At 42.9% G+C, this 27,180-nt stretch overlaps 1 protein-coding gene across 1 annotated transcript in view; it reads right to left on the bottom strand.

Moving 5' to 3' along the window:
- LOC139464907 (transformation/transcription domain-associated protein-like) overlaps positions 1–27,180 on the bottom strand; it is an 83,651-nt gene that overhangs the window by 8,373 nt on the left and 48,098 nt on the right. The window contains exons 50-80 of the mRNA XM_071246498.1: positions 26,286–26,359; positions 25,712–25,811; positions 25,204–25,311; positions 24,266–24,376; positions 22,959–23,048; positions 22,281–22,499; positions 20,777–21,009; positions 19,390–19,738; positions 18,418–18,663; positions 17,648–17,758; positions 16,929–17,111; positions 16,288–16,437; positions 15,313–15,432; positions 14,860–15,003; positions 14,039–14,179; positions 13,097–13,255; positions 12,434–12,525; positions 11,793–11,928; positions 9,166–9,267; positions 8,502–8,597; positions 7,635–7,871; positions 7,243–7,355; positions 6,229–6,340; positions 5,453–5,664; positions 5,070–5,258; positions 4,312–4,460; positions 3,283–3,405; positions 2,426–2,604; positions 1,643–1,742; positions 1,028–1,235; positions 158–247 (exon numbers count right to left, since the gene is read on the bottom strand). Coding sequence (XP_071102599.1) covers positions 158–247; positions 1,028–1,235; positions 1,643–1,742; positions 2,426–2,604; positions 3,283–3,405; positions 4,312–4,460; positions 5,070–5,258; positions 5,453–5,664; positions 6,229–6,340; positions 7,243–7,355; positions 7,635–7,871; positions 8,502–8,597; positions 9,166–9,267; positions 11,793–11,928; positions 12,434–12,525; positions 13,097–13,255; positions 14,039–14,179; positions 14,860–15,003; positions 15,313–15,432; positions 16,288–16,437; positions 16,929–17,111; positions 17,648–17,758; positions 18,418–18,663; positions 19,390–19,738; positions 20,777–21,009; positions 22,281–22,499; positions 22,959–23,048; positions 24,266–24,376; positions 25,204–25,311; positions 25,712–25,811; positions 26,286–26,359 — 4,676 coding nt within the window. The remainder of the gene's footprint in view (positions 1–157; positions 248–1,027; positions 1,236–1,642; positions 1,743–2,425; positions 2,605–3,282; positions 3,406–4,311; positions 4,461–5,069; positions 5,259–5,452; positions 5,665–6,228; positions 6,341–7,242; positions 7,356–7,634; positions 7,872–8,501; positions 8,598–9,165; positions 9,268–11,792; positions 11,929–12,433; positions 12,526–13,096; positions 13,256–14,038; positions 14,180–14,859; positions 15,004–15,312; positions 15,433–16,287; positions 16,438–16,928; positions 17,112–17,647; positions 17,759–18,417; positions 18,664–19,389; positions 19,739–20,776; positions 21,010–22,280; positions 22,500–22,958; positions 23,049–24,265; positions 24,377–25,203; positions 25,312–25,711; positions 25,812–26,285; positions 26,360–27,180) is intronic.

Below are 27,180 nucleotides of genomic sequence, written 5' to 3'. Positions count from 1 at the left end.
AATATTCATTCTCAGCTCCCTGGGGAGTATACAACCTAAGCTGTCTGTGAGGTACTAGAATATTAACAGTCACATGTTTACCAGATCAACTTCCAAATGTGTTACATTCCTCCTGGAATGAGTAAACCAATGAGTCGGCGTGTTCTCCCACACTTACTTTGGTAGCAGCTTGGTCTTGGCCTCGAGTATTTTGATCCACTTCTTGAGTTTGTTGATGAGGTTGTGGAGCTTGGTGGATCCTGGCACACTGTGGAGGAAATCAGATGTCAAGCTTTGTTTGTTTGTTTGCATATTGTTTTACACCATTTTAAGCAATATTCCAGCAATATCGTGGGGGGGGGGGAAACACCAGGAATGGGCTTCACACATTGTACCCATGTGGGGAATCGAACCAGGGTCTTAGGCGTGACAAGCGAACACTTTGACCACAAGACTACCCCATGGGCCCTCAGGCTTCTAGAACACAGACAGTGGGGTTGTCATGATTTACAGGATTACCAGGGCACTGGAACACTTTGTGCCGTGATAAGGATTGTGTGGATGGGATGCTGTCTTCAACCTTCTCTAAACACTACAGACAACTTATATTTCTTAAATGGTTGGCTGCGGGTGAAACAGGCCAATTTGAGGGGTAGTGACATGGATGCCCCACCAAACATTCTTTATAACCCGAATCCACAATTCATTTGTATGTTTGTTGTTTGACGCCACATTCAACAAATAAACAAAGAAAGACAGTTTCCCCTACTGCCTAAATAATATGACTTGTGTTTGTTGCTTAACGCCGCACACTGCAATATTCCAGCCACATGACAGCGGTCCATTGCGCGATTGTGATTCGACTATGCACAGACTCGTTAGTCCAGTCCAAATCTAACTGGACTTTTATAGTCAGTTTACTCTACATGCATAAACCAAGTCAATGAGCCTGAGCACTTGATCTGGTTAGTTGCCTTTTATGACAAGCATGGGTAGCTGAAGACCCATTTTGACCTGGATCTTCAAGGGTAAATGACTTGTGACCCACCTGAAGTCGAAGTCTGTGGTGAACTGGCTCTTCATCTTCTGGAAGACGGGGTCCTGTGCTGTGGCCTGGGCGCGGCGGGCGAGGGACTCGGAGGCGGCACTGGAGAACGTGGACGATACACTGGACACGTTCTCAATGCCCACGCCAAATGTACTGACCAGCTTCTTTACAAAGTTGAGCGTGTGAGGAGTGATTGTGGCATCGGCAACTGGAATCAGTGTAGAATATGTGACGTGCCATTATGGGAAAGATAGACCAATGTGCATGTGACCAACAGGTGAGACACATGTTCAGTTGAAGAGTGCGTAATGGAAATATTCATTGACAAACAAATACAAAACTGTCTGTATCTAAGATGAGATTATTTTTTAAGAAACCTGTCAATAATATGAATTTGTTTCTTTTTTAGGAGAAAAAAACTAATCTAAAGGGATTTCTGGTATTTTGAATGAGAAAGCAATATTTCCACTTGTGGTTAACACAAAAATTGCATGTTTCGAAAATAGAAGACCAAATATGAAACTGAACATTCGGTTAAGCCTATTTTATGACCTATTTCAACTATCCACACTGAAAGTTAGTCTGGTCGACCCCACAAGTCATGTACCAACTGACCTGCTCCTCTATTTTCGAAGGCCACAGCGTAGCACTTGGCAAGCCCCTGCCGTAGCTGTCGTAGCACTTCCTCGTACCAGTTTTCCCGGAACCACACCATCTAGACAAACAAAACACACGTCAAACCGACTGGTCCAGGCATCGATGTACATTAACGTTTCACAGATGTGATTCAAGCAGGTATGTGATCATTCCCAACAATGTGAATCAGGGCGTATTGTAGGGATTGGTCGGGGATGAACATCCAATAATAAACTTTGTATGGCCCAATCATAGAGGACACAGAAACGGACTTCACATTGTACCCATTATGGAAACTATGGATTTTTGATGCGATGAGCAAATACACTCTCTAGCAATGGGCTAACTTTGACATATCAGTGAGTGAGTATGGTTTAACGCCGCTTTTAGCAATATTCCAGCGATATCACGGCGGGGACACCAGAAATGGGCTTCACACATTGTTCCCATGTGGGGAATCGAACCCGGGTCTTTGGCGTGACGAGCGAACGCTTTAACCATTAGGCTACCCCACCGCCCCATGTGATAGCAGCTTGTATGACTAATACATCAACAGAGGATTTCATGACAGCAAGAAAAAAATTAAAACGGTTCATACAAATGGAACACTCAAGATTTACTGATGGGGACCTGAAGCGTTCAAGGCCTTTTTGAAGCCTGTATGAACCTTGAATGGATATCAGTCAATTATGTTTTATTTTTGTTCAAATGGAGGTTTGTTGCCACTTTAGAGATTTCAATCTAGTCAGGTCCTACTTTCACCTGATCGACGATTCCCTCGAGTGAGGAGAGAATGGTTGGGTGCAGCTCCCTCTGCATGTGCATGATCCGACTGCAGCGCCACATGGGGGCGGGGGCCTTGATGGGGCCCGCGGCGTCTGACTGGCTGGCACTGCCTGAGCGGCCAGACTGAGATGCTCCTCCTGCTGTTGTGGGCGTGTCTGTAAACATGGAAGATGATACAGTGCTGTCAAGTGCTAACAAATGCTCACAAATTTTAACAAATGCTGATAAGTGCTGACTGACAAGTGATGACTTGTACTGTTTGTTTGTTTGTGGTTTAACGCTGCGCTCAGCAATATTCCAGCCATATGACGTCAGTCTGTAAATAATCAAGTCCGGAACAGACAATCCAGTGATTGACATCATGAACATTGATCCAGGCAGTTTGTTGGTTTGTTTGTTGTTTAACGCCGCACTCAGCAATATTCCAGCTGTATGACGGCCGTCTGTAAATAATCGAGTCTGGACCAGACAATCCAGTGTTTTAATATCATGAGCATCGATCCACGCAATTGGGATTGATGACATGCATCAATCAAGTCAGCAAGCCTGACCACCCGATCGCGTTAGTCGCCTTTTACTACACGCATAGTCACCTTTTACCGCAAGCATGGGTTGCTGATGACCTATTCTACCCCGAAATCTTCACGGTTTCCAGGGAATTGGGATCGATGACATGCATCAACCAAGTCAGCGAGTCCGAGCCCAATAGTCGCCTCTTACAACAAGCATAGTCATCTTATACGGCAAGTATAGGACGTGAAGACCTATTCCACCCCGGATTTCACGGGGCCGGAATAAACTGTATGTCCTGTCAACCACTCCCATGTCCCTACCTGTGACTGAGGCAGAGGGTTCGGGCGTGGCTGGGGCACTGGGGGGTGCAGGGCTTGCAGCCTGTGCCTGTGTTGCAGTGTTGCCACGGTTACCAAGGCCAGCTAGATCACCTCCACTCTTATCTGAAATGATATTTTACTCATTTAGATTGATTCCAATTCAAAGAGATCTCAATTTATTACAATTTCAGTAAATGCTAATCAACGTTCACATGCCAGATGTATTGTACATGTAGTACTGTCAGTAAAGGGACAAAAAAAAATTCAAGTAAACTAGTATGAACTGTCCTGTCCTCTTTAGTATTACTTGTCAATATTTGCATGCATTTGTATGACGTGATATGACGTGATCAGCATCTTTGTTCTTTCCCAGTGCAGTTAAAGATGTACCAGACTGACATCGCTGCTACTATTCTGTGTCTATGTACAAAAGTATGGAAGAGGAAACAGTCCTTGCCTTAAATCATTTTGTGCTTAGAGTGCTTGTGCTTAAGAGATATTTGCAGCAGATTAAATGAACATAAAATAATTAGCTAACCATTATGAGTGAGTGAGTGAGTGAGTATGGTTTTACGCCGCTTTTAGCAATATTCCAGCAATATCACGGCGGGGGACACCAGAAATGGGCTTCACACATTGTACCCATGTCGGGAATCGAACCCGGGTCTTCGGTGTGACGAGCGAACGCTTAAACCACTAGGCTACCCGACCGCCCCTAACCATTATGACGACGTCACCCTTTGGTAGTAGAGAAGTTATACATGCAACAATACATGGTTAAAGCAGGAGAAATCACTCGAATCTGTTCATTCTAGAAGTAGAATTCTTTGGTGCTGGTGATTCTACTTCCGAAGTCAACAGATTCAAGTGATTTCTCCATTACATACAAATACCTCACACCAATTACAGCGACACCCCATAAAACAACCTGAACAGCCTAAAACCCTCCTAGCCCTCAGAGTGCTGTAACATTGATGAACTGACTCTGCTGTTGCTAGCTTCTATCTCTGAGTGTGTGGATCTACTCACATCGCTCCCGCTGCTCGATCTTGAGGGTGAGGTAGAGGGTGCGGATGGGGAAGTAGACGGCCTGGGGGTACATCCTCCCCACCTGACTCAGCAGGTTCATGATGAGGCGACCCTCGTTCCGCACCAGGCACGTCAGCAACTGCGGAATCCTGAAACAAATGGCAAAATGAGGACTCCTCGTAATATCTACCATATCATTGTTTTTTTGTTGCTGTTGTTTAACGCTGCACTCAGCACAAGTCCAGCTATATGACCCCAGTCTGTAAATAATCCAGTGATTGACATCATGTGCATCGGTTTATGTAATTGGGATACGATGACATGCATCGACTAAGTCAGTGAGCCTGCCCACCTGATCCTGTCACTCGCCTCTTACAGTGAGTGAGTGAGTTAATATTTAAAGTCACATCGGCAATATTTCAGCCATATAGTGAAGATATCAAATTATACAATACATCAATTTAGAATATAAACCTGTCGACAAAGGACAGTAAAAGTATTAGATTATCACAGATGTCGGTTTAAAACTAATAAATGATCATAAAACTTCACAATTCGCCCATAGGGTAATAAACCTATGATATTTGCACATAGAGCCAAACAGTTTTGTTGTCACGATTCTTGGTATAAATATGTTCCCAGCGACCTATGCTTGTCGTATGAGGCCGACGTAATGAATCAGTTGGTCAGGCTCTCTGACAATTCCTGACATAGATATAACAATTATACTCATAAGTGAAGGGAAAAAAATTGATTACCATGGCAACCACTGTATAGGTGGCACACCGACACAGTACTTGTCCACAGCTGTCGCCAGTGTGAGTTTCTCGTCGTCGTAGGTAAGCAGCCACAAGACTTTAGCCAGGTACTTCCTCGATTTGCCTTCGTTTTGATGGCGACACGCATGCAGGTAGCACGTGATGGCAAACTCTCCATGCTGAATTTGTCTACACCAGTAAACAGAAACAAAACAAACAACAATATAAGTTAACGGTAAGGAAATTTGTACAAAAATAAATATCTATGATCAGAGTTCAAGCCTTCATAATAAACTGAAAAGAAGAGCATAACCATTTTTTAAAACTATTTACGCCTTCACAAGTTGAAACAGTGTCAGCAAACATGGCAGTTGTTGACTCACTTGTCGCGGGTAAACACGGTCTCTAGGTAGTCTCCCCACAGGGCCCAAGCCTTCACCAGTGTGTCGTGCATCTGGACTGCCGCAGAGAACGACTTGTTGGCCTCATCAGAGCGGTTTATTTGAGCCAGGAACATGCCCTTGAGAGCATAGAACTCGGCCGTCATCTCCTTGGTGAAGTACTTCAAGTTGGTGGACTCGATCACCTCCAGGCCCTGAAGTATCAAGGTAAGTGTCTCCACAATGTGGTCATAAAGCTACAAAAACCTTAACCTCTTTTTTTTCAAATTTTATCTGAAGAAATTGGTGGACTAATAAATCAAGACTGGTTTTTCTTTGGTTTGTTTGTTGTTTAACGCCACACTCAGCAATATTCCAGCTGTATGATGGCCGTCTGTAAATAATCGAGTCTGGACCAGACAATCCAGTGATTGATGTAATGAACATCGATCCACGCAATTAGGGTACGATGACATGCATCAACCAAGTCAGCGAGCCTGACCATCCGATCCCGTTAGTTGCCTCTTACAACAAGCATAGTTGCCTCTTACAGCAGGCATGGGTTGCTGAAGACCTACTCAAACCCTTATTCTTTGGTGCTGACATTTTATAAATTCATCAATGCTGCATATAATTTTATTGCATGTATATTTTTCATCCATTTTCCACTCTTGATAACCTTTTAAAGTATTGCCTAACATGTGTGCAGAAAAGGTAAATAATTCTGAGAACATGTTTGTCTAGGGGATATATCCACTCCGTCTGAACTCCACACAAACCTCTGTCAGCTCATTCTTGCCCATGACCCCTGACATCTGAAGGTAGCACTTGACCTGCTGGCGGATCTTCTGGAAGCAGTCCACGATGGGGACACTGGGTATGGTGTGGATCCTGGGGATACAATGGCTCATGTCGTACATATGTCGGGGGAAATACTCAACGTGAAGTAGCCAGTTCAAGCATAGCTTTGACTCTTTGGTTGCTTGGCTGTTTTGTTGCTACACGCCGCACTCAGCAATATTCCAGCTACATGACAGCGGTCTGTCAATAATCAAGTCTGGACCAGACAATTCAGTGATTGATGTCATGAGCATCGATGCACGCAATTGGATACAATGACATGCATCAACCAAGTCAGCGAGACTGACCAGCCCATCCTGTTAGTTGCCTCTTACGACAAGCAGAGTCGCCTTTTAGCATGTTTAGCATTGGTTGCTGGAGACCTGTTCTACCCTGGCTCTAGACTCTTAACACATGCAACAACAATCTACACCAATCCTGTTTCTAAACTTGGAAATATATATCAGGTGATCTGAAATAATCGAGTGGTGTTAACAGGGTGTTGATAGCAAGAGCAAATGAAAAAAGTCATTAGGGTGTGATGGGGCACATGCTGCATTCACACCTGGTAACTACCCGATGCTCATGTGGGTTAGGGGGCTGTAGAGTAGCCTGGTGGTTAAATCATTTTCTCGTAATGCTGAAGCCCCAGAGATGATTCCCGACATGGGTACAACATGTGAAGATCATTCTGGTGTCCCCTGCTGTGATATTACTGGAATTTTGCCTAAAGCGTCGTATGAGTTATGGGGTAGTGTGGACCTAATCTGCCCTGGTATTCAATGAGAGTTTGTTCAGACAGCCCTTTCTACAAAGATCTGATAGTGATTTATGAACACATGCATATGAAATAGTCAGAATCCTCAATGGACTCTGCAATTAGCAGAGATTTCTTATGCTTATGCAGAGGGTCTTTCCCCTTTTACTCAGGAAACAGACTTCCAGGCCAGTACCTGCTGAGTGAGTCCAGGGAGACGCCGGTGAGGTTGTGTTTTCTGGCAATCTTGCCAAAGTGGATGATGGCTTGAGCTGAAGCATGGACCCCCAACATGGAGTGATTGTTTTGCTGTAAAATAGGAATAAAAAAGGAAAATTAATCCTACAGAATAGGAAACATCACCTCATGAGAGTATGTAAAGTATCGCGGTATCATGTATCAATAAGTCTGATTTCATACAAATTGTGGAAAGCAAAGCATAAATAATAGTGAGTCGGTGGCAGTGTGGGCGTTGTAGTGGTTGTCAATAACTTACAGGGTCAGTGGTGGCGTGAGTGTCGTAGTGGTTGTCAATAACTTACAGGGTCAGTGGTGGCGTGAGTGTCGTAGTGGTTGTCAATAACTTACAGGGTCAGTGGTGGCGTGAGTGTCGTAGTGGTTGACAATAAACTGGTAGTGGTGCTGCCGCCATGTGAAGATGTCACTCCAGTGAGATAGGTCGTCGGAGATCATGGGCAGCCTGTTCCTCCACGTCTTCACGATGGCCTTCATGTCATGGACGGATGAGCTGCGCGTGATGTTGCCGGGCTGCAGGCCCTGGTTGATCTGAGCTGCTTCCTGCAGCTCCATGATCTGCTGAGCTGCCTGTGGACAGAGAACAGTCTCAATAGCTACACACAGCCAGCAGGTGCCCTGTCAAAGCTAACATGTTTAGAAACAGACTTTCCATTAAAAATAGTTTGAATGTTTTGGGTTGAGAGTATTCTGCCCTAAGAATGTAAACAAAGTGTTCAAGGCCATATGTGGATTTAGTAATGAAGGCGAACCATGGCTCATATCCCATGCTAAGCAACTCTGCACAGCTGTGAGTGAGAGGAGCCAGTCCAGTTGCAGTGGTTGTGATATTACCTACCTGTGGTGCATGATGTTGCCTACCTGTAGCAGGGATTGTGAGGCTGCCTATCTGTGGTGCGCGGTGTTGCCTAACCATTGTATTTGATGTTGCCTACCTGCAGTTTCATGTCATGCTGCCTAGCTGTGGTATGTGTTGTTGCTTACCTGTGGTATGTAATGTTGCTTTCCTGTGGTACATGGTGTTGCCTACCTGTGGTATGTAATTCTGCCTACCTGTGGTATGTAATGTTGCCTACCTGCAGGTTCATGTGATGCTGCCTACCTGTGGTACATGGTGTTGCTTACCTGTGGTATGTAATGCTGCCTACCTGTGGTATGTAATGCTGCCTGCCTGTAGCAGGGGTCTGAAATGTTGCCTACCTGTAGCAGTGGTATGTGGATATTGGAGACAATGCTGGGGAGCCTCCTCCACTCCTTGATGGCCAGGTTACTTGAAACCTCAACCAGCCGCTCGATCTGGAAATAATACACACACCATTAAACATCTATTATTCACTAATTGAGGCCATAGCTATTATGGAGGCAAATGTGCCCCCATCCCACCTCTAGCATTTCTCCGTTATGATTACTTCACTGTAACCACAGGACAACTCTGCTATGAACCAAGCCAGGATGAAGGGGTGTTCAACAGCTTCCAACTTACTTTGAAATATAATCTAACTGCAGCCAAACATTTATTCTTTTTGAACGGTTGTTTAAAAAATTCCCCGATTATCATTCCTTTAATACCTCATTTTCAATTCCTTTCAGAGGAGGTCGGGTAGCCTAGTGGTTAAAGCGTTTGCTCATCACGCCAAAGACCTGGGTTCGACTCCCAACATGGGTACAATGTGTGAAGCCCATTTCGGGTGTCCCCTGCTGTGATATTGCTGGAATATTGCTAAAAGCTGCATAAAACCATACTCACTCACTCAATTCCTTTCATTCACTGATCCTATAAGCTGTGATACAGTTTGGTATAATGTGCACCATCTTTTTCAAAATGCTAGCTCTGTAAGCCACTATTTTCTGTACAACTACCTACCATGACCATGTTAAGGTGGTGGTCGTCAGGGTGACAGATGGCGATGTACCCTCGGTAGAGGTTCACCCTCCACGCCAACTCCTTCGGGCAACTCATCTCCACCTACAACAGACAAATCATTGAACTAAAGCCTCAAAAGTCAAACTTATTCAAGATTCTTGACATACACAGGGGTGTGGTAATATGAAAACTGTCAACTTGTCCCTGGTCACTCGTCCATATTATTGACCAAAATTGGCGTTTGTTATTTGTTATTTTGATATCACAAATTGTTTGCTGTACAAATTTTGGCGGTGATGTTTACGAGTAAGTTTTTGTATCTCCATGGCTTTTCACACTACGAATAATGAATTCTTCCACTGCTGATCCATAATTCAACGAACACTATAGATTTTAGCAGCCACTGTGGCCTGCCGTGACTATACATCATAATATGTTGCACAAATGGTACACCAATCAAACAATCTGATAGCATGGCATAAAGCCTGATTGAAATCAGAGCAAGGAAGTAAACAATACACTGCGGTCAGTCAGAATAGTCATACTGGCAATGTTTTCACTTTTCTAAAGCTACATTTACCACTTGTTATGAATAATGTATCCAAATTGACTGAAGGTCTGCTAAATTTTAAGATTCTCCGCAGACAAGTGAAGCTGATTTGTTTATGAGATCCCAGGCAGCAAGTCCTTTACATGGACTGCTAACTTCACACTCTCATCCATCAAGGCTGATTCCAGGTTTCATGTCAAACAACATCACAAAGTTCAATGCTTATGAAAAGTTTAACACAGCTATTTTTAAACAGTGAACTTATATTTTTATTGTTAGGTAATTTACTTGAAATTGGTTAGGAAAATTCAAGGCCTTATCAAGACAGTATCTAAATTCTAATTTGAAGGCCTTTTGAAGATAAACACCAAAATTCAAGGCAAGTTCAATGTAGACCTAAAATTTCAGACCCAACAGCCAAGGCATTATCAATGTAGACCCAGCAGTCAAGGCATTATCAATGTAGACCCAACAGTCAAGGCATTATCAATGTAGACCCAGCAGTCAAGGCATTATCAATGTAGACCCAACAGTCAAGGCATTATCAATGTAGACCCAGCAGTCAAGGCATTATCAATGTAGACCCAACAGTCAAGGCATTATCAATGTAGACCAAACACTCAAGGCATTATCAATGTAGACCCAGCAGTCAAGGCATTATCGATGTAGACCCAACAGTGAAGACATGATCAATGTAGACCCAACAGTCAAGGCATTATCAATGTAGATCAACAGTCAAAGCATTATCATTGTAGACCAAACAGTGAAGACATGATCAATGTAGACCCAGCAGTCAAGGCATTATCAATGTAGACCCAACAGTGAAGACATGATCAATGTAGACCAAACAGTGAAGACATGATCAATGTAGACCCAGCAGTCGAGGCATTATCAATGTAGACCAAACAGTCAAGGCATTATCAATGTAGACCCAACAGTCAAAGCATTATCAATGTAGACCCAGCAGTCAAGGCATTATCAATGTAGACCCAACAGTCAAGGCATTATCAATGTAGACCCAACAGTCAAGGCATTATCAATGTAGACCCAACAGCCAAGGCATTATCAGTGTAGACCCAACAGTCAAAGCATTATCAATGTAGACCCAGCAGTCAAGGCATTATCAATGTAGACCCAGCAGTCAAGGCATTATCAATGTAGACCAAACAGTCAAGGCATTATCAATGTAGACCCAACAGTCAAAGCATTATCATTGTAGACCCAACAGTCAAGGCATTATCAATGTAGACCAAACAGTGAAGACATGATCAATGTAGACCCAACAGTCAAGGCATTATCAATGTAGACCAAACAGTGAAGACATGATCAATGTAGACCCAGCAGTCAAGGCATTATCAATGTAGACCCAACAGTCAAGGCATTATCAATGTAGACCCAGCAGTCGAGGCATTATCAATGTAGACCAAACAGTCAAGGCATTATCAATGTAGACCCAACAGTCAAAGCATTATCATTGTAGACCCAGCAGTCGAGGCATTATCAATGTAGACCAAACAGTCAAGGCATTATCAATGTAGACCCAACAGTCAAAGCATTATCATTGTAGACCCAACAGTCGTGGCATTATCAATGTAGACCAAACAGTGAAGACATGATTAATGTAGACCCAGCAGTCAAGGCATTATCAATGTAGACCCAACAGTGAAGACATGATCAATGTAGACCAAACAGTGAAGACATGATCAATGTAGACCCAGCAGTCGAGGCATTATCAATGTAGACCAAACAGTCAAGGCATTATCAATGTAGACCCAACAGTCAAAGCATTATCATTGTAGACCCAGCAGTCGAGGCATTATCAATGTAGACCCAGCAGTCAAGGCATTATCAATGTAGACCCAACAGTCAAGGCATTATCAATGTAGACCCAACAGTCAAAGCATTATCATTGTAGACCCAACAGTCAAGGCATTATCAATGGAGACCCAACAGTCACAGCCTGTGTGAAACATGATAGACATGTACTGCGGGTACGACAAGGACCCCTTGACATTAATTTTTACTTTGGATCAGGTTATCATTGGTAGCTGACAATGGGTATGAGCTGTTGTGTTACCTGAGCCAGCGAGTCCTTCATGAGAGCCCAGTTGGGCACCCTCCACGCACTCTCCAGGACCAGGTAGGGGTTGGTGTTGCCCTTCGAGTTGGCGTACTCCAGCAGCAGGTCCCACTGATTGAGCTCCTTAGAACATCTGGAAGTATAACCACAATCTCATCCAAGTGTCTGTTGACATCAAATATATCATCGGATCATATGTTTTCCGACATCATATGTTTTTGAAGACGGACAAGTTTATCGTGAGTACTCCCACTATAACGAGGGTTGTGGGTCATCCAGACATTGTAAATACTCAGGTGATTGCTTGATTTAAGATGAAGTTGTCTTTTGTGAGTGAGATGTTTTACGGTAGTTCTTGTGACTTGTGAGAAAACTATGTATGTTTCTTAAGCATCTGAAAACCCATAACACGGTGATACCAACACGAGTTAAAAAAGCTTGCCAAGGAGTTTTGAAACTTTTATCGACAAGTACCAAAAGATTTCTCATGTTCAATCTGGGATGCAAAATCAAAGGGATGTAACTCTGCACAGAGAATTGTTATGCCTTGGATGACTGGGTCATGAATCCAGTATAGGATGCTGGGGGTCTATTTTAACTGGGAATCCCTAGGCTGCCTGTGGGGTGGAGGTATTCACCTGATCCAATGGTCTTCCCATAGGCGATACTCAGGCAGAGCAGTGGGTGAGGCAGGACCTGAGTTGTGATCCTGACGAGCCTTCGTCAACGCCTGTTGATAGAAGAATGAGTACAATGATACAGTGAATGATCTGGGCCTCGTTCCACAAAGCGGTCGTAGCGCTACATCTGTTGTAAGCCTATGCTATAGATTGTGACTTACGATCATCTTAGTGCTACGATTGCCAGTCTCTTGCAAACACTGGAAGTTGAATAGACAGCAAAATGAAGGAACATTTCAGCATGATAGAAGGCTAATTTGACGATGTAAGGATATTTCTGATATCTGACCTGAGGATGATATATTTTTGTATGGTTAAAAGAGGAATTTCACGGTAATTCCCTTTCCTATGATACACTTATGATAATAAACTTTTTTAAAAAACATTAATAAAAAAATAAATAAATCAACATTTGATATATTTTCATTCATATATATTGGCTTTAAAAGATACAAAATTTCCAATTTTCAAACAATTTTGTATGGAAAAACAATATTTCCAAACATTTGAGAAATTCAGAATGCCTAACTGCAAAGTAATACTAATGATATCTGGCTTTCAAGTGTCTTAAATCTTTTGAAATGTAAGACGCTTGAAAGTGAGATATTATAGATGCCCTACCACTTCATAGGCATTCTGGGCCTGTTCGAAGAATCCATGCTGCTCGTAGGCGATGGCGGTGCTGGTCTCCGTGTACTTGGCCCGCTTCTGCCACAGCCCCGCCCACATGTCCTCCTCCTTCAGCAGGGGGTAAAGGTCACACAGGGCATCCAGCGTCTCCTGCAACCCAGCCTCCACCATGACACAGTAGACACAATTTATGGATAACCACTTCATTATTTACAGTAAAGGCGACGTTTTGGTATAGATCATTACACCGTTGTCAAGCAAAACTCGGGACGGCCTAAATGGACATTGTGTAATCTTGCAGAATTCCAATCAAAATACAATACATCTGTAGATTATCCAAGACTCCAAGGTCTGAGAACATCTATTAGAGTGTATTTAATGAAACTAATGAAGGGTACACATATAAGGCCCCTGGACAGTCCAATTCTTCCATTTAATCTGGTGACCCTTGGAAAGTTTCCACTACTGAGATTTGAGGCCATATTTTGTCTGAGTAGGTGGATTCCGTCAGAGGACTTTTTCACCTGTACTCCCTGGTTATCACAACCAGAACAACATTTATACATACATACATACTGCATGATTGCATAATTTAAGTATAGGCTCTATAAATACAGGACCCGTGAAGATTCCGGGGTAGAATAGGTCTTCAGCAACCCATGTTTGCCGCAAAAGGTGACTATGCTTGTCATAAAAGGCGACTAACGGGATCGGGTGGCCAGGCTCGCTGACTTGGTTGATGCATGTCATCGTATCCCTATTGCGTGGTTCGATGCTCATGATGTCAATCACAGGATTGTCTGGTCCAGACTCGATTATTTACAGACCACCGTCATATAGCTGGAATATTGCTGAGTGTGGTGTAAAACAACAAACAAAGAAACAAAAAAACTATAAATACAGCTGCATGTTCTTGTAATCCATGTTACCAACCTGTTGAGGTGACGTTGATGGCTCAAACTCGTATTCACTGCCGGACCGACTTTTGATGGGGACAGACGGATTGTTGTCGAAGGCCGTCTGCTCCAGCAGCAGACACACTCGGTGCCACAGGTTGTGTGTGCGACCCAGATACTGAAACATCACACAGCGGTCAGTTGTGTCCAAATAGATTGAAAGCAACCCAGTTTCTATCAAACAATAGTCCCTATATTACCAAGAGCCAGTCATCTGACAATGATGCCGACAGACAGTTTTGGGCTAGTCAATAAAGAAGTGTTTGTCCCAAACTAGTACCATTGTGTAAATACACACCTTAAGGACACAGGGTCGGATGGGTACCAGTGTGTAAGCTATATACACACCTTAAGGACACAGGGTCAGATGGGTACCAGTGTGTAAGCTATATTCACACCTTAAGGACGCAGGGTCGGATGGGTACCAGTGTATAAACTATATACACACCTTAAGGACACAGGGTCGGATGGGTACCAGTGTGTAAGCTATATACAAACTTTAAGGATGCAGGGTCGGATGGGTACCAGTGTGTAAACTATATACACACCTTAAGGACACAGGGTCAGATGGGTACCAGTGTGTAAGCTATATTCACACCTTAAGGACGCAGGGTCGGATGGGTACCAGTGTGTAAGCTATATACACACCTTAAGGACACAGGGTCGGATGGGTACCAGTGTGTAAGCTATATACACACCTTAAGGACACAGGGTCGGATGGGTACCAGTGTGTAAGCTATATACAAACTTTAAGGATGCAGGGTCGGATGGGTACCAGTATGTAAACTATATACACACCTTAAGGACGCAGGGTCGGATGGGTATAGGGGGCACGCACAAGGCCAGGCCCTCCAGGAAGCAGTGCACAGCACTGGGCTGACAGTCCTTCTGTATCACATGACTACCACTACACAAGAATGGTACGAGTTCAGCTCCAAGCAACTGAAACATATCAAACAACAGTTATCAATCAACAAAGTCTTGTGTATCATGGCCATACATGGGGGTGAAACTCTTCCTTTAGCGCTCTCAGTTCTGCACTGAGCGTAACCTTGAAACACACAACACAATGGCATTAAAACCAGTAAACTCTCAGTATTGTGAAGCTGTCTTCCATATTAGTCTGTACATTAATCCTAAATCTTCTGAAGATGATGCCAAGAAACAATTTGGGCCAGAGGACTCAGTGAATCATTTGAGCAATATCAATCCCTCAAATCCAGAGGACATTACACCGTGACAACTTCCTACCTGCTGCTGTTTCTCGGAGAGAATCTTCCAGATGCGGGGGAAGAGGTCGAGCCAGCTCATGTGTGCCAGCTCCGTGTTGCTATGAGACAGCTGTGACAGGGACTGTAGGTACTGAACCGTCTGCAACAACAGCACATTATTACATCATAACTTGAACAGCACACCTCAATTTCATGCTGCTATATTATCAGGATCAAGTACCATGTCACACAATCAACAAGGACCTCAGTCCACAAATAGACTAACAGTGCTTTGACTGCCACAACTCATACTTAGTCATACACTGTGATAGTCGTAGTGCCAGAGTAGATCAGGGTTTAAAAGAATTTTCTATCTAACATGAATTGTCTCTTAAAGAAGGCATTGTCAACCTATTCTGCCCGGACTCACTGGTTCAATGAGACAGGCCCTAACTTCACTTCCCAATGTGTCACAAATTAGACTTCTCGGTTCAACGAGACATCCCTACCTTCACCTCCCAACATGTCTCAAATGAGGCTTCTCGGTTCAATGAGACAGGCCCTAACTTCACTTCCCAATGTGTCTCAAATTAGACTTCTCGGTTCAACGAGACATCCCTACCTTCACCTCCCAACATGTCTCAAATGAGGCTTCCCAGTTCAATGAGACAGCCCTAACTTCACTTTCCAACATGTCTCAAATGAGACTACCCGGTTCAACAAGACAGCCCTACTTTCACTTCCCAACATGTCTCAAATGAGACTTCTCGGTTCAACGAGACAGCCCTACCTTCACCTCCCAATATGTCTCAAATGAGACTTCCCAGTTCAATTAGACAGCCCTAACTTCACTTTCCAACGTGTCTCAAATGAGACTTCCCAGTTCAATGAGACAGCCCTACCTTCACTTCCCAACATGTCTCAAATGAGACTACTGGGTTCAACAAGACAGGCCCTACCTTCACTTCCCAACATGTCTCAAATGAGAGTTCTCGCTTGAGTGAGACGGGCCTACCTTCACTTCCCGACAAGACTCCAGGAACTTGGCCTCTCTCTGCAGTAGAGTCTGGAGGCTGTGTTTGGGGTCCTGGGGGTCTCGCTTCGGGGCATCTTTGGACAACGCCTCATCCGACGACACCCCAGACAGTTCCATGTCAATCTCCTCCTAGACACACAAACAACATCAGTTGAAGATGTAAACATTGGAATGATAAATTGTGAAAGGAAAACAGGCTATGGCATGTTCATCATAGCAGGTCCTCTCCTCTCCTTGACTTTAAGCGTTCTCAGATCATTCACTTCAAATCATATGACAGTCTTTGTTGATACCTCCACAAAAGATCACATATCAGACCTATCTTTTATTTGTACATCACTAACACAAAACACTTTTGTTTATTTTGCATGTGCTTTAAGTCAACATCTGTGTGGCAAGGGGCAATTCTGGATGCGTAACATTCATGGTCACGTGCAGTGGCCATGTTTCTGTGAATGATCAGTTCACTCTTCGCTGTGTTCGCCCAACCACATCGCAGTCCATGGACTACAATCGACCTACTGGTGTTCAAAACTTTACATTCATTTTCCTCAAAAAATTATATGGGAAGAGACATGTAGATATTCACTGAGAAAGTGCATCCCTTTATGGAATCTTACCTCCTCTTTGTTGGAGTCTATGGATTCTACATCCATGGGCTCCTCCTTCATCTTGCTGACGATGGCGAAGGTGGCACGGTCGTGGCTGTCAGCGAGGTTGACGACGGAGCAGGCAGACGGCAGGAGGTTCATGGGTGAGGAGCTGTTGATGGTCATGCCGTTGACCGCCACAGACAGCAGCAGCTGGAAACAGAAGGGACTTCAACAACTGGACAACATGAAGCACTTTCACAAGTAACTCGGGGATATATTTCTTGTCCAATAGTGTGATGTTTATGGTATCTTAGAATACAAGTTATTACTGGTATCCTTCCAAATTCAACCTGTGCTGGAAAAACTTGAATTTCGGGTGTTAGACACATGTGCATGTCTTGGACAGAAATCAGCCCTTGACATCTACCCAATAACTTTATTTTCATCATTTAGCACAACAGTTTTAAGAAAATAACTGCAGAAGACCTATCTCGACTATTGGGCACTTGACAACCAACACAACGTTGGAAGACCTGACCTGACAACAACTGTAGAACGAGAAGACCTGATGACAAAAATAACTGCACAAGCTCTATAAGTTAACTTGATTGTAGGAAGTAAGGATAAGATTTAAAGATGAACAACTTCTTTATTACAATTAAGAGCGATGTTTTGGTGTAGGTTCTAAGACCGTTATCAACACAAGTTTGGAAGACCTGGCCTGACAACAGAGCTGACTGACTGACCTCTGTGCACTGCTTGATCCAGAAGTGAGCCCCCATGGCCTCCCAGTTCTGGGAGCAGGTGATGTAGAGCAGACGGTCAAACACACGGCGCTGGATGCTGTTCTCAAACACCTGGAAACAGCAAGTTGCCACCATGTCATGCAACATGACTTGAAACAATCAATCCAGAAAGTGTTGTTATTTTGTCCCAAAATGAAAGAGTGAAAACTGTCGACTGTCAGTTTTATCGTGTGTCTGAAAAAAACTTGTCTGACGTCAGTTTACTGTTCAGATGATGTATTGTTATCAGGTTTTATTCAACAATGAAGTAATGTCATGTCATGTTGCTTCAGCCCACCACTCAGCTCTGAGAATCGCACAATGAGCAAATATTGGAAAGTAACTTGAGCCTATTCCTTCATGAATAAAATTCTGCCCCCCTTCATGAACAACAGGGGGGCACGGGTAGCCCAGTCGTCTAAGGCGCCGCGTTTTGCTGTGCAGAGTTGCGTCCCTTGGACACGCCAGAAACCTATGATTGTGGGTTCGAATCCCGGTTCGCCCCGATTATGTTTCTAGGTTTGTCAGCACCATACCCTTGCTCGTGGGTTTCACCGAAGTGGTAAACGTCTGAGACCTGCATCACTTCGGGCTTTCCTCCCACATTAAGCTGACACGCCGCGATATAACTGGAATAATGTTAAAAGTGGCGTTAAACCCAACTCACTCACTCATGAACAACACAGTCCATGCCCCAAGTTCAAAAGGAAACACATCCCAGACATTCTCACCTCCACAAACTTCTGTCTGATCGGAGCCTGGTTGCACCGGAGTCCCGCCAGGAAAGCCGGTTCCAGTTTTGACGTGAGTTCGCTCCCCTGTAAGCTGTCATCCCTGTAGATGTAGTTGACAAGATCAAGGAACTGGGCATTCAGCTCCTGGTCGTCAGGGAAACGCTTCTCCACGTTCTGCATGAGCTTCATCAACAAGATGGCTTTCTCTCGGATAATTGGAGACTGGTTGATAGCAATTGGGGTCTGCAAATGAATCAAGAATGTGAGCTTAATGTGGGAGGAAAGCCCCAAATGATGCAGGTCAGAGACGTTTACCACTTCGGTGAAACCCACGAGCACGGGTATGGTGCTGACAAACCTAGAAACATAATCGGGGCGAACCGGGATTCGAACCCACAATCATAGGTTTCTGGCGTGCCCAAGGGACGCAACTCTGCACAGCGAATCGCGGCGCCTTAGACGAGTGGGCCACCCGTGCCCCCGAATCAAGAATAGAAGATCATCACACTGTCCCTTATTCAAGTTGACATAAACATCAAGCAAGGGCATCCCTCATCAGGGTTTTCCCCTTGAATTACAAAAGTTAGGGTCTAGGGGACCCCCAATAATTAAATATAAAGATCCTTGGAGGCAATATGAGGGTCCTGTAAAGTAATGAAATGGTGTGTCTGTAAATTTAGATGATTTCTTTAGACTCTGGAATGAATTAATGATAATTTGGACAGTGGTCATGATTGATGGATGAAATAACAGACACCCATAATTGTTCTTATTGTGCTATAGGTACAATGAATACTAAATATTGTTCGTCCCTCAGGGTGCAGTATTTTTTTTCTGCATTCATTCTCTACATCTGTTCGTCCTGGAGCACATTTGTGCATCGTGTAAAACCCTGCTCAAATGATTTATTCAAGCAACTTGTGACTCACTCCCTCACTCACTCACAGCTCCAGCCTTATCTTCACTCACCTTGATTTTGACCCAGTCTTCCACCATCTTGGTGATAGCTTTCATCACCTTGTTGTCTGGCGTCTTCTCAATCAGCCCCACCAGGATCTGCCCAATGAAGCTCTTCCTCATCTCCAGACTCATGACCCCTACTCGGTTCTTCACCAGGTCGAGGCTGACGATCAGCAGCTCGCTGGCCACCCCGGGGCTGGCCTCGGGGGTAGTGGGGGTCAGGTGTTCCCGTGCCATCTTGTGCAGCACCTTCATGAACGTGGTGATGAGGCGGTCGATGTAGCACTGGTTGTGCATGCAGGCTGCCTTCAGTATCATCAGCGTGCTGAACAGCTGGGATGGGGAACCATTGGTCGCTCTGGAATTCATGCATTACATTGTTCATTACACCAGGGGTCCGGAAAATTTAAAATCCCAATCGGACATTTGCATTTAGGCCACACCCCATTCAATTAGCGTATTTTAGTACGACTTTTCACACACATTACAAGTTGTTACGTTCAGTGTTCCCTCGTTATTGCGCGCCTCAATAAAGCGCTAACTCGGTTATAGCGCGCGGTAAAGCCTGGCTTCCAAAATTTACTAACATTTTTAACAAATTTAATTTTTAATATCAGTAGGAAGTGTTTCTTGATTGTTTGTTTCTTTTGTTTTTGTTGTTTAACGCCACACTCAGCAATATTCCAGCTAAATGACAGCAGCAAATAATCGAGTCTGGACCAGATCATCCAGTGATTGACATGTGCATTGATCTACTTAACCGGGATATGACTTGTATCAACCAACTCAGTGAGCTTGACCACCCCATCCTATTCGTCGCCTCTTTTGAAAAGCATCATCACCTCTTACAACAAGCATCATTATTGTCATGTTCAAGCAAGACTAGCTATAAACTGTGCTGACTAGGGAAAGAATTTCTAAGTCTGCATACTTAGCAACAGCTGTTGACAGCAACATTAAACAATGTTCCCTCTGAACAATACATTATAATAGATCAGAAGCCACTGCCATTTCAAGACAAACTTCAACCGTGAAGATCTGGGTTAGAACCAGTCTTCAGCAACCCTTTACTATGTTCATATTTTTTGTCATTTCCATCTCACTTGCTACCAGTTGATGAGGACTACCATCACTGGATTTTTAATTGTCCTCAGTACAATTTGCTTAGTCTTGGAATGGTGAGTAGTGTAAAGAAACAATATTTTTGGCGTTTCTTATTTTTTCCCCAAAAATACTTTCAGGACATCCAGTGAATCAAGCAAACATGTTTAATATCTTCCCCCAGAACAATCTTTCAAAATATATTTTACAAAAAATCAGAGGGCCCCTTCATTATCCAATAGTCTATCCCCATGACACCGTAATTATTGGCATGCACCAACAACCATGTTCTTACTTCTCATAGTTGGTGAGTCCCTCGTAGACCACCTTGCTGACGCAGGCATAGAGGCACTCCAGTTCCTCGTACTTGGAGGCCACGTTGGACGTGACCGGCTCGGTGGGGAAGTGACTCATGAGTCGAGACAGCAGGCTGTGCACGGCCCGGATCACTTTAGTGTTGGGGCAGGTCATACACGCAGCGATTCCCCGCTGCAGAGGCTTGAAGCTTGTCAGGATTGTGTCCTTTTTCTGAAATTTGAACGTGTAAATGTTGTTCACTGTTGCAGTTAGCAAAAATCCACATACAGTCAATCCAACATCCAACAATCGGCTTTATTCGACACTAATGATGGGAACCGGTTAAACCTGTGCTATTTAGACCCGTTAATCAAACAGTCTTGCACTCCGACTCCGACACACCTAATTTGCAACGAATTACTGAAATCACTTATTAATCAGTCTTGCTAATCTGACAGTGATTAGCGTAATCTGTGGTCATCTGCCCATGAGTACACGGCTCGGTGTTTTGATCTGAGATGAGTCAGCTGGTAGCTGCATTTTACAACAGCTGCAGAGATAGCTTGCTGAACAATAAACAATTACTGCTTTGAATAAAGAAAACAGGATTAATCACATGCTAAGATTACTTCAATCTCATTAAAATCAGATACAAGTTCTCGCTATCGCCGAGGACATCCTATTACAGGTCACGTCAAAACAATCTTTGGCGAACAATGACCGACCAATGAAATGACTAACAGGAAGTCAACGTTAGGTACAAAGTAAGCAGCTTTCGTAAGCTTTGCGGTACCAGTTTCAAACTGGCGACTACCATTCCAGGCTATGCTTTTTAAAGTATTTTGAATGTCATACAGTCCGTAACAGTTGTTTTGTGTTAAACTTTAGAGGTTGGATGTTTAGTTAACATATTCCACTAACAATGTCACATAACATTATGAATAATTCACTTTTCATTTTTTTATCACGTGTTTATATCGTTTTCTATCGTATAGTTGTCCAATTTTCGAACAGAAACATTGATATTACTTAATTTCTTTTATCCGACATACTTGTTATTCTGACATAATCATATGCAACCAACTATGTCGGATAACGGGACTTGACTGTATATCACGTCAGTCTAACGTTAAAGTCAGTCTGTCTAACGTTAAAGTCAGTCTGTCTAACATTAAAGTCAGTATGTCTAATGTTAAAGTCAGTATGTCTAACGTTAAAGTCAGTATGTCTAACGTTAAAGTCAGCCTGTCTAACATTAAAGTCAGCATGTCTAACGTTAAAGTCAGCATGTCTAACGTTAAAGTCAGCCTGTCTAACGTTGTAGTCATCCTGAAGGCTACTAGGATTTCAGACTCTTCTGTAATAATAGCACGCCTATTCCCCATATCACACCAGACAAAGATGAAAGCTTAAAGTGCTTAACATATAAAAGATCAATGATACAGATCAACGAGCATTCAATCTGCATTCTCAACTCCCTGGGGAGTATACATCGAACTCACCAGGATGTTTAGAAGGAAGGTGAGCAGCTCCAGAGCCGTGCAGATGTTAGCAAAGTTTGGTTGGTGGTTCTCCACCGTTGTGAGGAGCTTATCGAACCAGGCCAACTTGAGCTCCGTGTTCAGCCACACGTCTGCACGCAGCACGACCTTGAGCAGGGTCACACACTTCCTTGACAGAAGCTCCCCGGGGGAACCAATGGAAGCAGATGCCTCGTTCACCTGGTGGCAAAAAGATATTTTAAGAAAGTAATCATCAAAATGTGAACATGAAGAACACCCATCTGCTCATGCATCACTTGAATGAGTGAGTGAGTGAGTGTGTGTGAGTGTGAGAGTGAGTGTGAGAGTGAGAGTGTGTGTGAGTGAGTGAGTGAGTGAGTGAGTGAGTGAGTGAGTGAGTGAGTGAGTAAGCAATATTTCAGACATATGACGGCCGTCTGTAAATAATCAAGTCTTGACCAGACAATCCAGTGATTGACATCATGAGCATCAAACCAAGTAATTGGGATACGATGACATTCATCAACCAAGTCAGCGAGCCTGACCACCCGATGCTGTTAGTCGCCTCTTACGACAAGCATATTCGCCTTTTACAGCAAGCATGGTTTGAGAAAGAAGAGTCATGAGACAAGCACGGGGCAGTTGGTTGGGTGTTCTCTAAATATCAGCCACACAGACCTGGCAGGCTATCCTGAGGAGGAAGTTGACGACAGCATCGCAGTACTGCTTCTCCACGGGCTTCGTCACGTCACTGTTGCTGCGTGTACTCTGGAATAGGACAAAGTTAGCACTACCTCACACAGCAGGAGTTTCTTTATTACCTAATTGTAAGTAAGTGGGGTCCTTTCAATTTAGAACACTTTTTCAGTACTTTTTAAAGTTCTCATTTTCAGAGTTTCTTAAAGACTGCATTGTAACATTGCATTCAATACAACAATGTAACATAAGGTCTTCTTCTATTTGGGTCCGTTGTAAGTGGAACTCAAGTCACCTCGACCAAGCATCACATTATCTGTAACTACACTACATGACATAGACATGGGAAGAGATTCTGCACACTCGATGACTCCTGACGTCACAGGGCATTGTTTCAATGGTGTGACTGGCAACGAAATACTACAAATTACGTCATAGGGTATTGTCACGTGTTTGAAAGGTTTGTGGTACTGTAATTCATAAACGGGAGAATTTGCAATCCACAAATGGCCATTGGACCTACACATGTGTAAGCTTATTCATGAAACAAGTGAATTTTTTCCAGTAAGAAATAGTCTATGAAATAAAACACTACCAAACAAACCGACAACCAGGCAATCTATCTGGAACATGTTTTCTTCGTGTTTTCAAGGTTTGAAACTAAATACTACAATCTACAGATAATACTGATTTTTATAACGTGTAAACTTGTAAGTTTTTAGACACTCTTCGAGATCTGCCCAAATCTAAATCTGACACAGGCATATTATTGCCGTAACATAATTACATCATCTGAGCGAATCTAAGAGTCGAAACTATTTGTATTTTGTTCTACTGCCTCATCAAGAGGAATAGCTAAACAATACAAATAGCATATATCTGTTCATCATCTATATTTTCCAGTCAGATTATACCAAAATTAATTGGTCCAAAAGCTCTGAATTATTTGTGATTCGTTATACGAAGAATAATTACACAAGAAAAAATCATTAGTTTAAACAAACATTCAGATATTCAAGTAAGATAATCAGAAAGTAGACTAGCCATAAAACTCGGAACAACAAAGATACACCTATGACATGTAAACAAAACGTTTTATTTCCAGGGACAACAGCTATAACAGAACTAAACACAAGAGTTTCCTCCTGGAGTGTTGAACCAAGCAAATACGGAATAAATTATAAATATCAATACAAGAAATTATTATCACAATATTTTAAGACTATCAATAATAATGAAGAGGAAAAGTGAGAAAAGCGACAGGCAATACTAACAGATTCTTGACTCACTGCGCCTGAAGAGTGTCGGGATCGTTTGTCTGCTTGTTGAGGTGAGTCGATGGATGCCGAGCGCTTCACGGGGATATTCTGAGCTAAAGCTTGTGTCACGTCCTGGGCCGGCTAACAAGATACAAACAAAATACAAACAACATACAAACAACATACAAACAAGATATCATCCCAAACTGGCTTCCACAGGAGATATCGTTCGGGCAAGATCAGGCAATATCTCCCAGGAGATATCACTACAATGAACATGAATCACAACGTTTTCAGACTATTGTGATGTCATTGGTTACCATGACATCATTACCAAATGACATCACTAATTTCTCTTCACTGAATCTGGTTAGCTGTACTGTTTACACTCAAGACACTGGCTATTACTGTTTACAGCCTGAAAATGTTGGCTGAATCATTTGGGATGATAAATATCATCCCACCCTTGTGTATTTTGAGCTCAAACATACCAACACAAGTTGATAAAAGTTAAAAAAAAACACCTCGGGAAGACTCAGGGTTAAAACTGTAATCAGCTTGTGTTGATATATTTGATATCAGAAGACACGAAGGTGAGACTATCTATCATCCAAAATCACTTTGTTTTATAATTATGTGAAACGAAAAAAAATAAGAACCAAGAGATTTTAACACTGCTGTTGGTAAGAAAGGGTGAATAATATGTACAAAAATCTTATATCAAAATATAAACAAAAACAATCAAACATCTTATGGGATAGTTTCGCAATTGTACTTCCGTGATGGTGGGGCCTACAAGTTTGTTTTTCATTCATTTGAAGCCATACTAATCTGGAAGTTGAATTTAAAAAAAGAAAATTCAACCACCTGCATCAAATTTTAGGTGAAATCTTCGAAACCAACTGATAACAAATGACAGGCCTTAACACATTGTACATGTGACGAGTGATGGTACTGGAACTGCTCACCTCAATAACCCCCCCTGGCAGGTCCTGGTCATCTTTGAGTCTCTGCAGCTCCCACTTGATGATCACATCCGCTAGTTCCACAGCCAACTTCCGATGCTCAATGGACGCCTGACGAAGACATCCAATACATTATACAATCTCCCAGTGGAAATCAAACAAATTTTCAATTCTACCCAGCATTCACACAATTCACACACTGTGTGAATATTTCTGGAAGTGAAACTCATAGTTGTAGTCAGGGGAGGTAACACCAGCCAGACTTTCAGTCAACATGGGTTAAAGAAAGAGTAATCCACTTAGCAGAAAGCGACCTAAGAGATACGACGGTCATAAGTCAGTGTTACAGTATGGGCATTACAATTGTTTCAGAGCTATGACGGATGTATCTCAATGACATGATACCCAAGACAAGATGGGTGCAGTTAACATGTAAGGTATTTCTTTCTTTCTTTCTTTCTTTCTACCCAACAGTGGAGTCCTGTTTTGCCCTAAGCAGTGGTATACATACGTTTGCTGTGAACCCAAGCCTCTGTAGAGAGTTGACCATGTGTTGGATGAGGTGATGTCGGACTGGATAGTACACTTTGTAGTGGCGCACAACCAGCTGCCTGTAACATAGATTTGTTTTAATGGCTCTTGGCTCTCAGCATTAAACAAGGACCAGTAGGCTGGGATCAGTATACTGTGTCTGTGTGGGATATTAATGTTAAACTGTGGCATGGTATCTCAGTGGGCTAGCACTATAAAACTGGTATTAGTCCAGACGAGTACAAGCACACATACATGCACGTCACTTTATTGGTGCGATAACCCCATTTCATATCACCTCCCATCACAGACATTTACAACTTTAAGTTGGGTATGGTGCTGGCCTACCAAAGATGATCATCAGTACAAATCTGGGATTCGAGAGGCTGACATGACTGGTCCATCCTTGCTCTATGTACACATAGTACACATTGTGGGGGCACGGGTGGTCCAGTCGTCTAAGGCTGACACGCTGTGATATAACTGAAATACTGTTAAAAGCGGGGTTAAACCCAACTCACTCACTCACTCACTCATAGCTGTTGTATACTCACAATATATGCACCAGCTGTCCAACGCTGTGGCCTTCCTCCACGATTATCTTCTTTGTCCAATGTGTTAGCATCCCCTGTGGAAGCTAGATCGTTATCACGAAAAGATAAGCTTAGAAGGGAGACAACTGCCCGTCTGTCGACAACAGTAACACCGTCACCGTGACAACACCAAACATGCAAACATCACTACCGCTACAACTATCCAGTTATAGTCTTTGATAGGCACTTAGAAGTTGGGAGAACATGAATACAGGACACTTTCTATGGATAGCAACTGCTAATATTCTTTGTCCCGACGTCTCAGAGCTACTTGTTGCTCCTTCATCAGATGAATGATCATCTCCTATCAATCTCATTGGCTTCATCATTATATTGTTATCTTTCATCACCTTTGTCATTATATTGTTATCTTTCATTACCTTCGTCATTATATTGTTATCTTTCATCACCCTCGTCAATATATTGTTATCTTTGTACATTAATCCTATCCCATTGACTCGTCATTAAATTGTTGTGTTGTGTAAACATATCATGACTACATATATTAACTCTATGCACTTACTAAGCATTCACCTGACGAAGGAGCAAGAAGAAGCTCTGAAATGTCGGGACGAAGAATAAAGGAAGCTGCTATCTTAAAACATGTCATGTATTCAACTGTCCAGTTAATTTTTATCATAAGGGTCACTACAGTTGACATACACAGCAAATTACCTTGTACGAAACGGTCATATGAAGCCAAAGTCTTTCATTTTTTTATCTTTTCAAGTTTCTCAAGGAATTTTCACAAATAATGGTTGGCTCTATTTTCTTTCATGTATACACACTGAGAGAACACATCATCAGACGACTAGTGGGCCACGTCACTACAACTACACTACAACACAACTACATC

The sequence above is a fragment of the Haliotis cracherodii genome, unplaced genomic scaffold, assembly GCF_022045235.1.
Source record: "Haliotis cracherodii isolate W230 unplaced genomic scaffold, xgHalCrac1.p SCAF_17, whole genome shotgun sequence".
Classification (NCBI taxonomy): domain Eukaryota; kingdom Metazoa; phylum Mollusca; class Gastropoda; order Lepetellida; family Haliotidae; genus Haliotis; species Haliotis cracherodii.
This window is presented reverse-complemented; position numbering and strand designations above follow the sequence as displayed.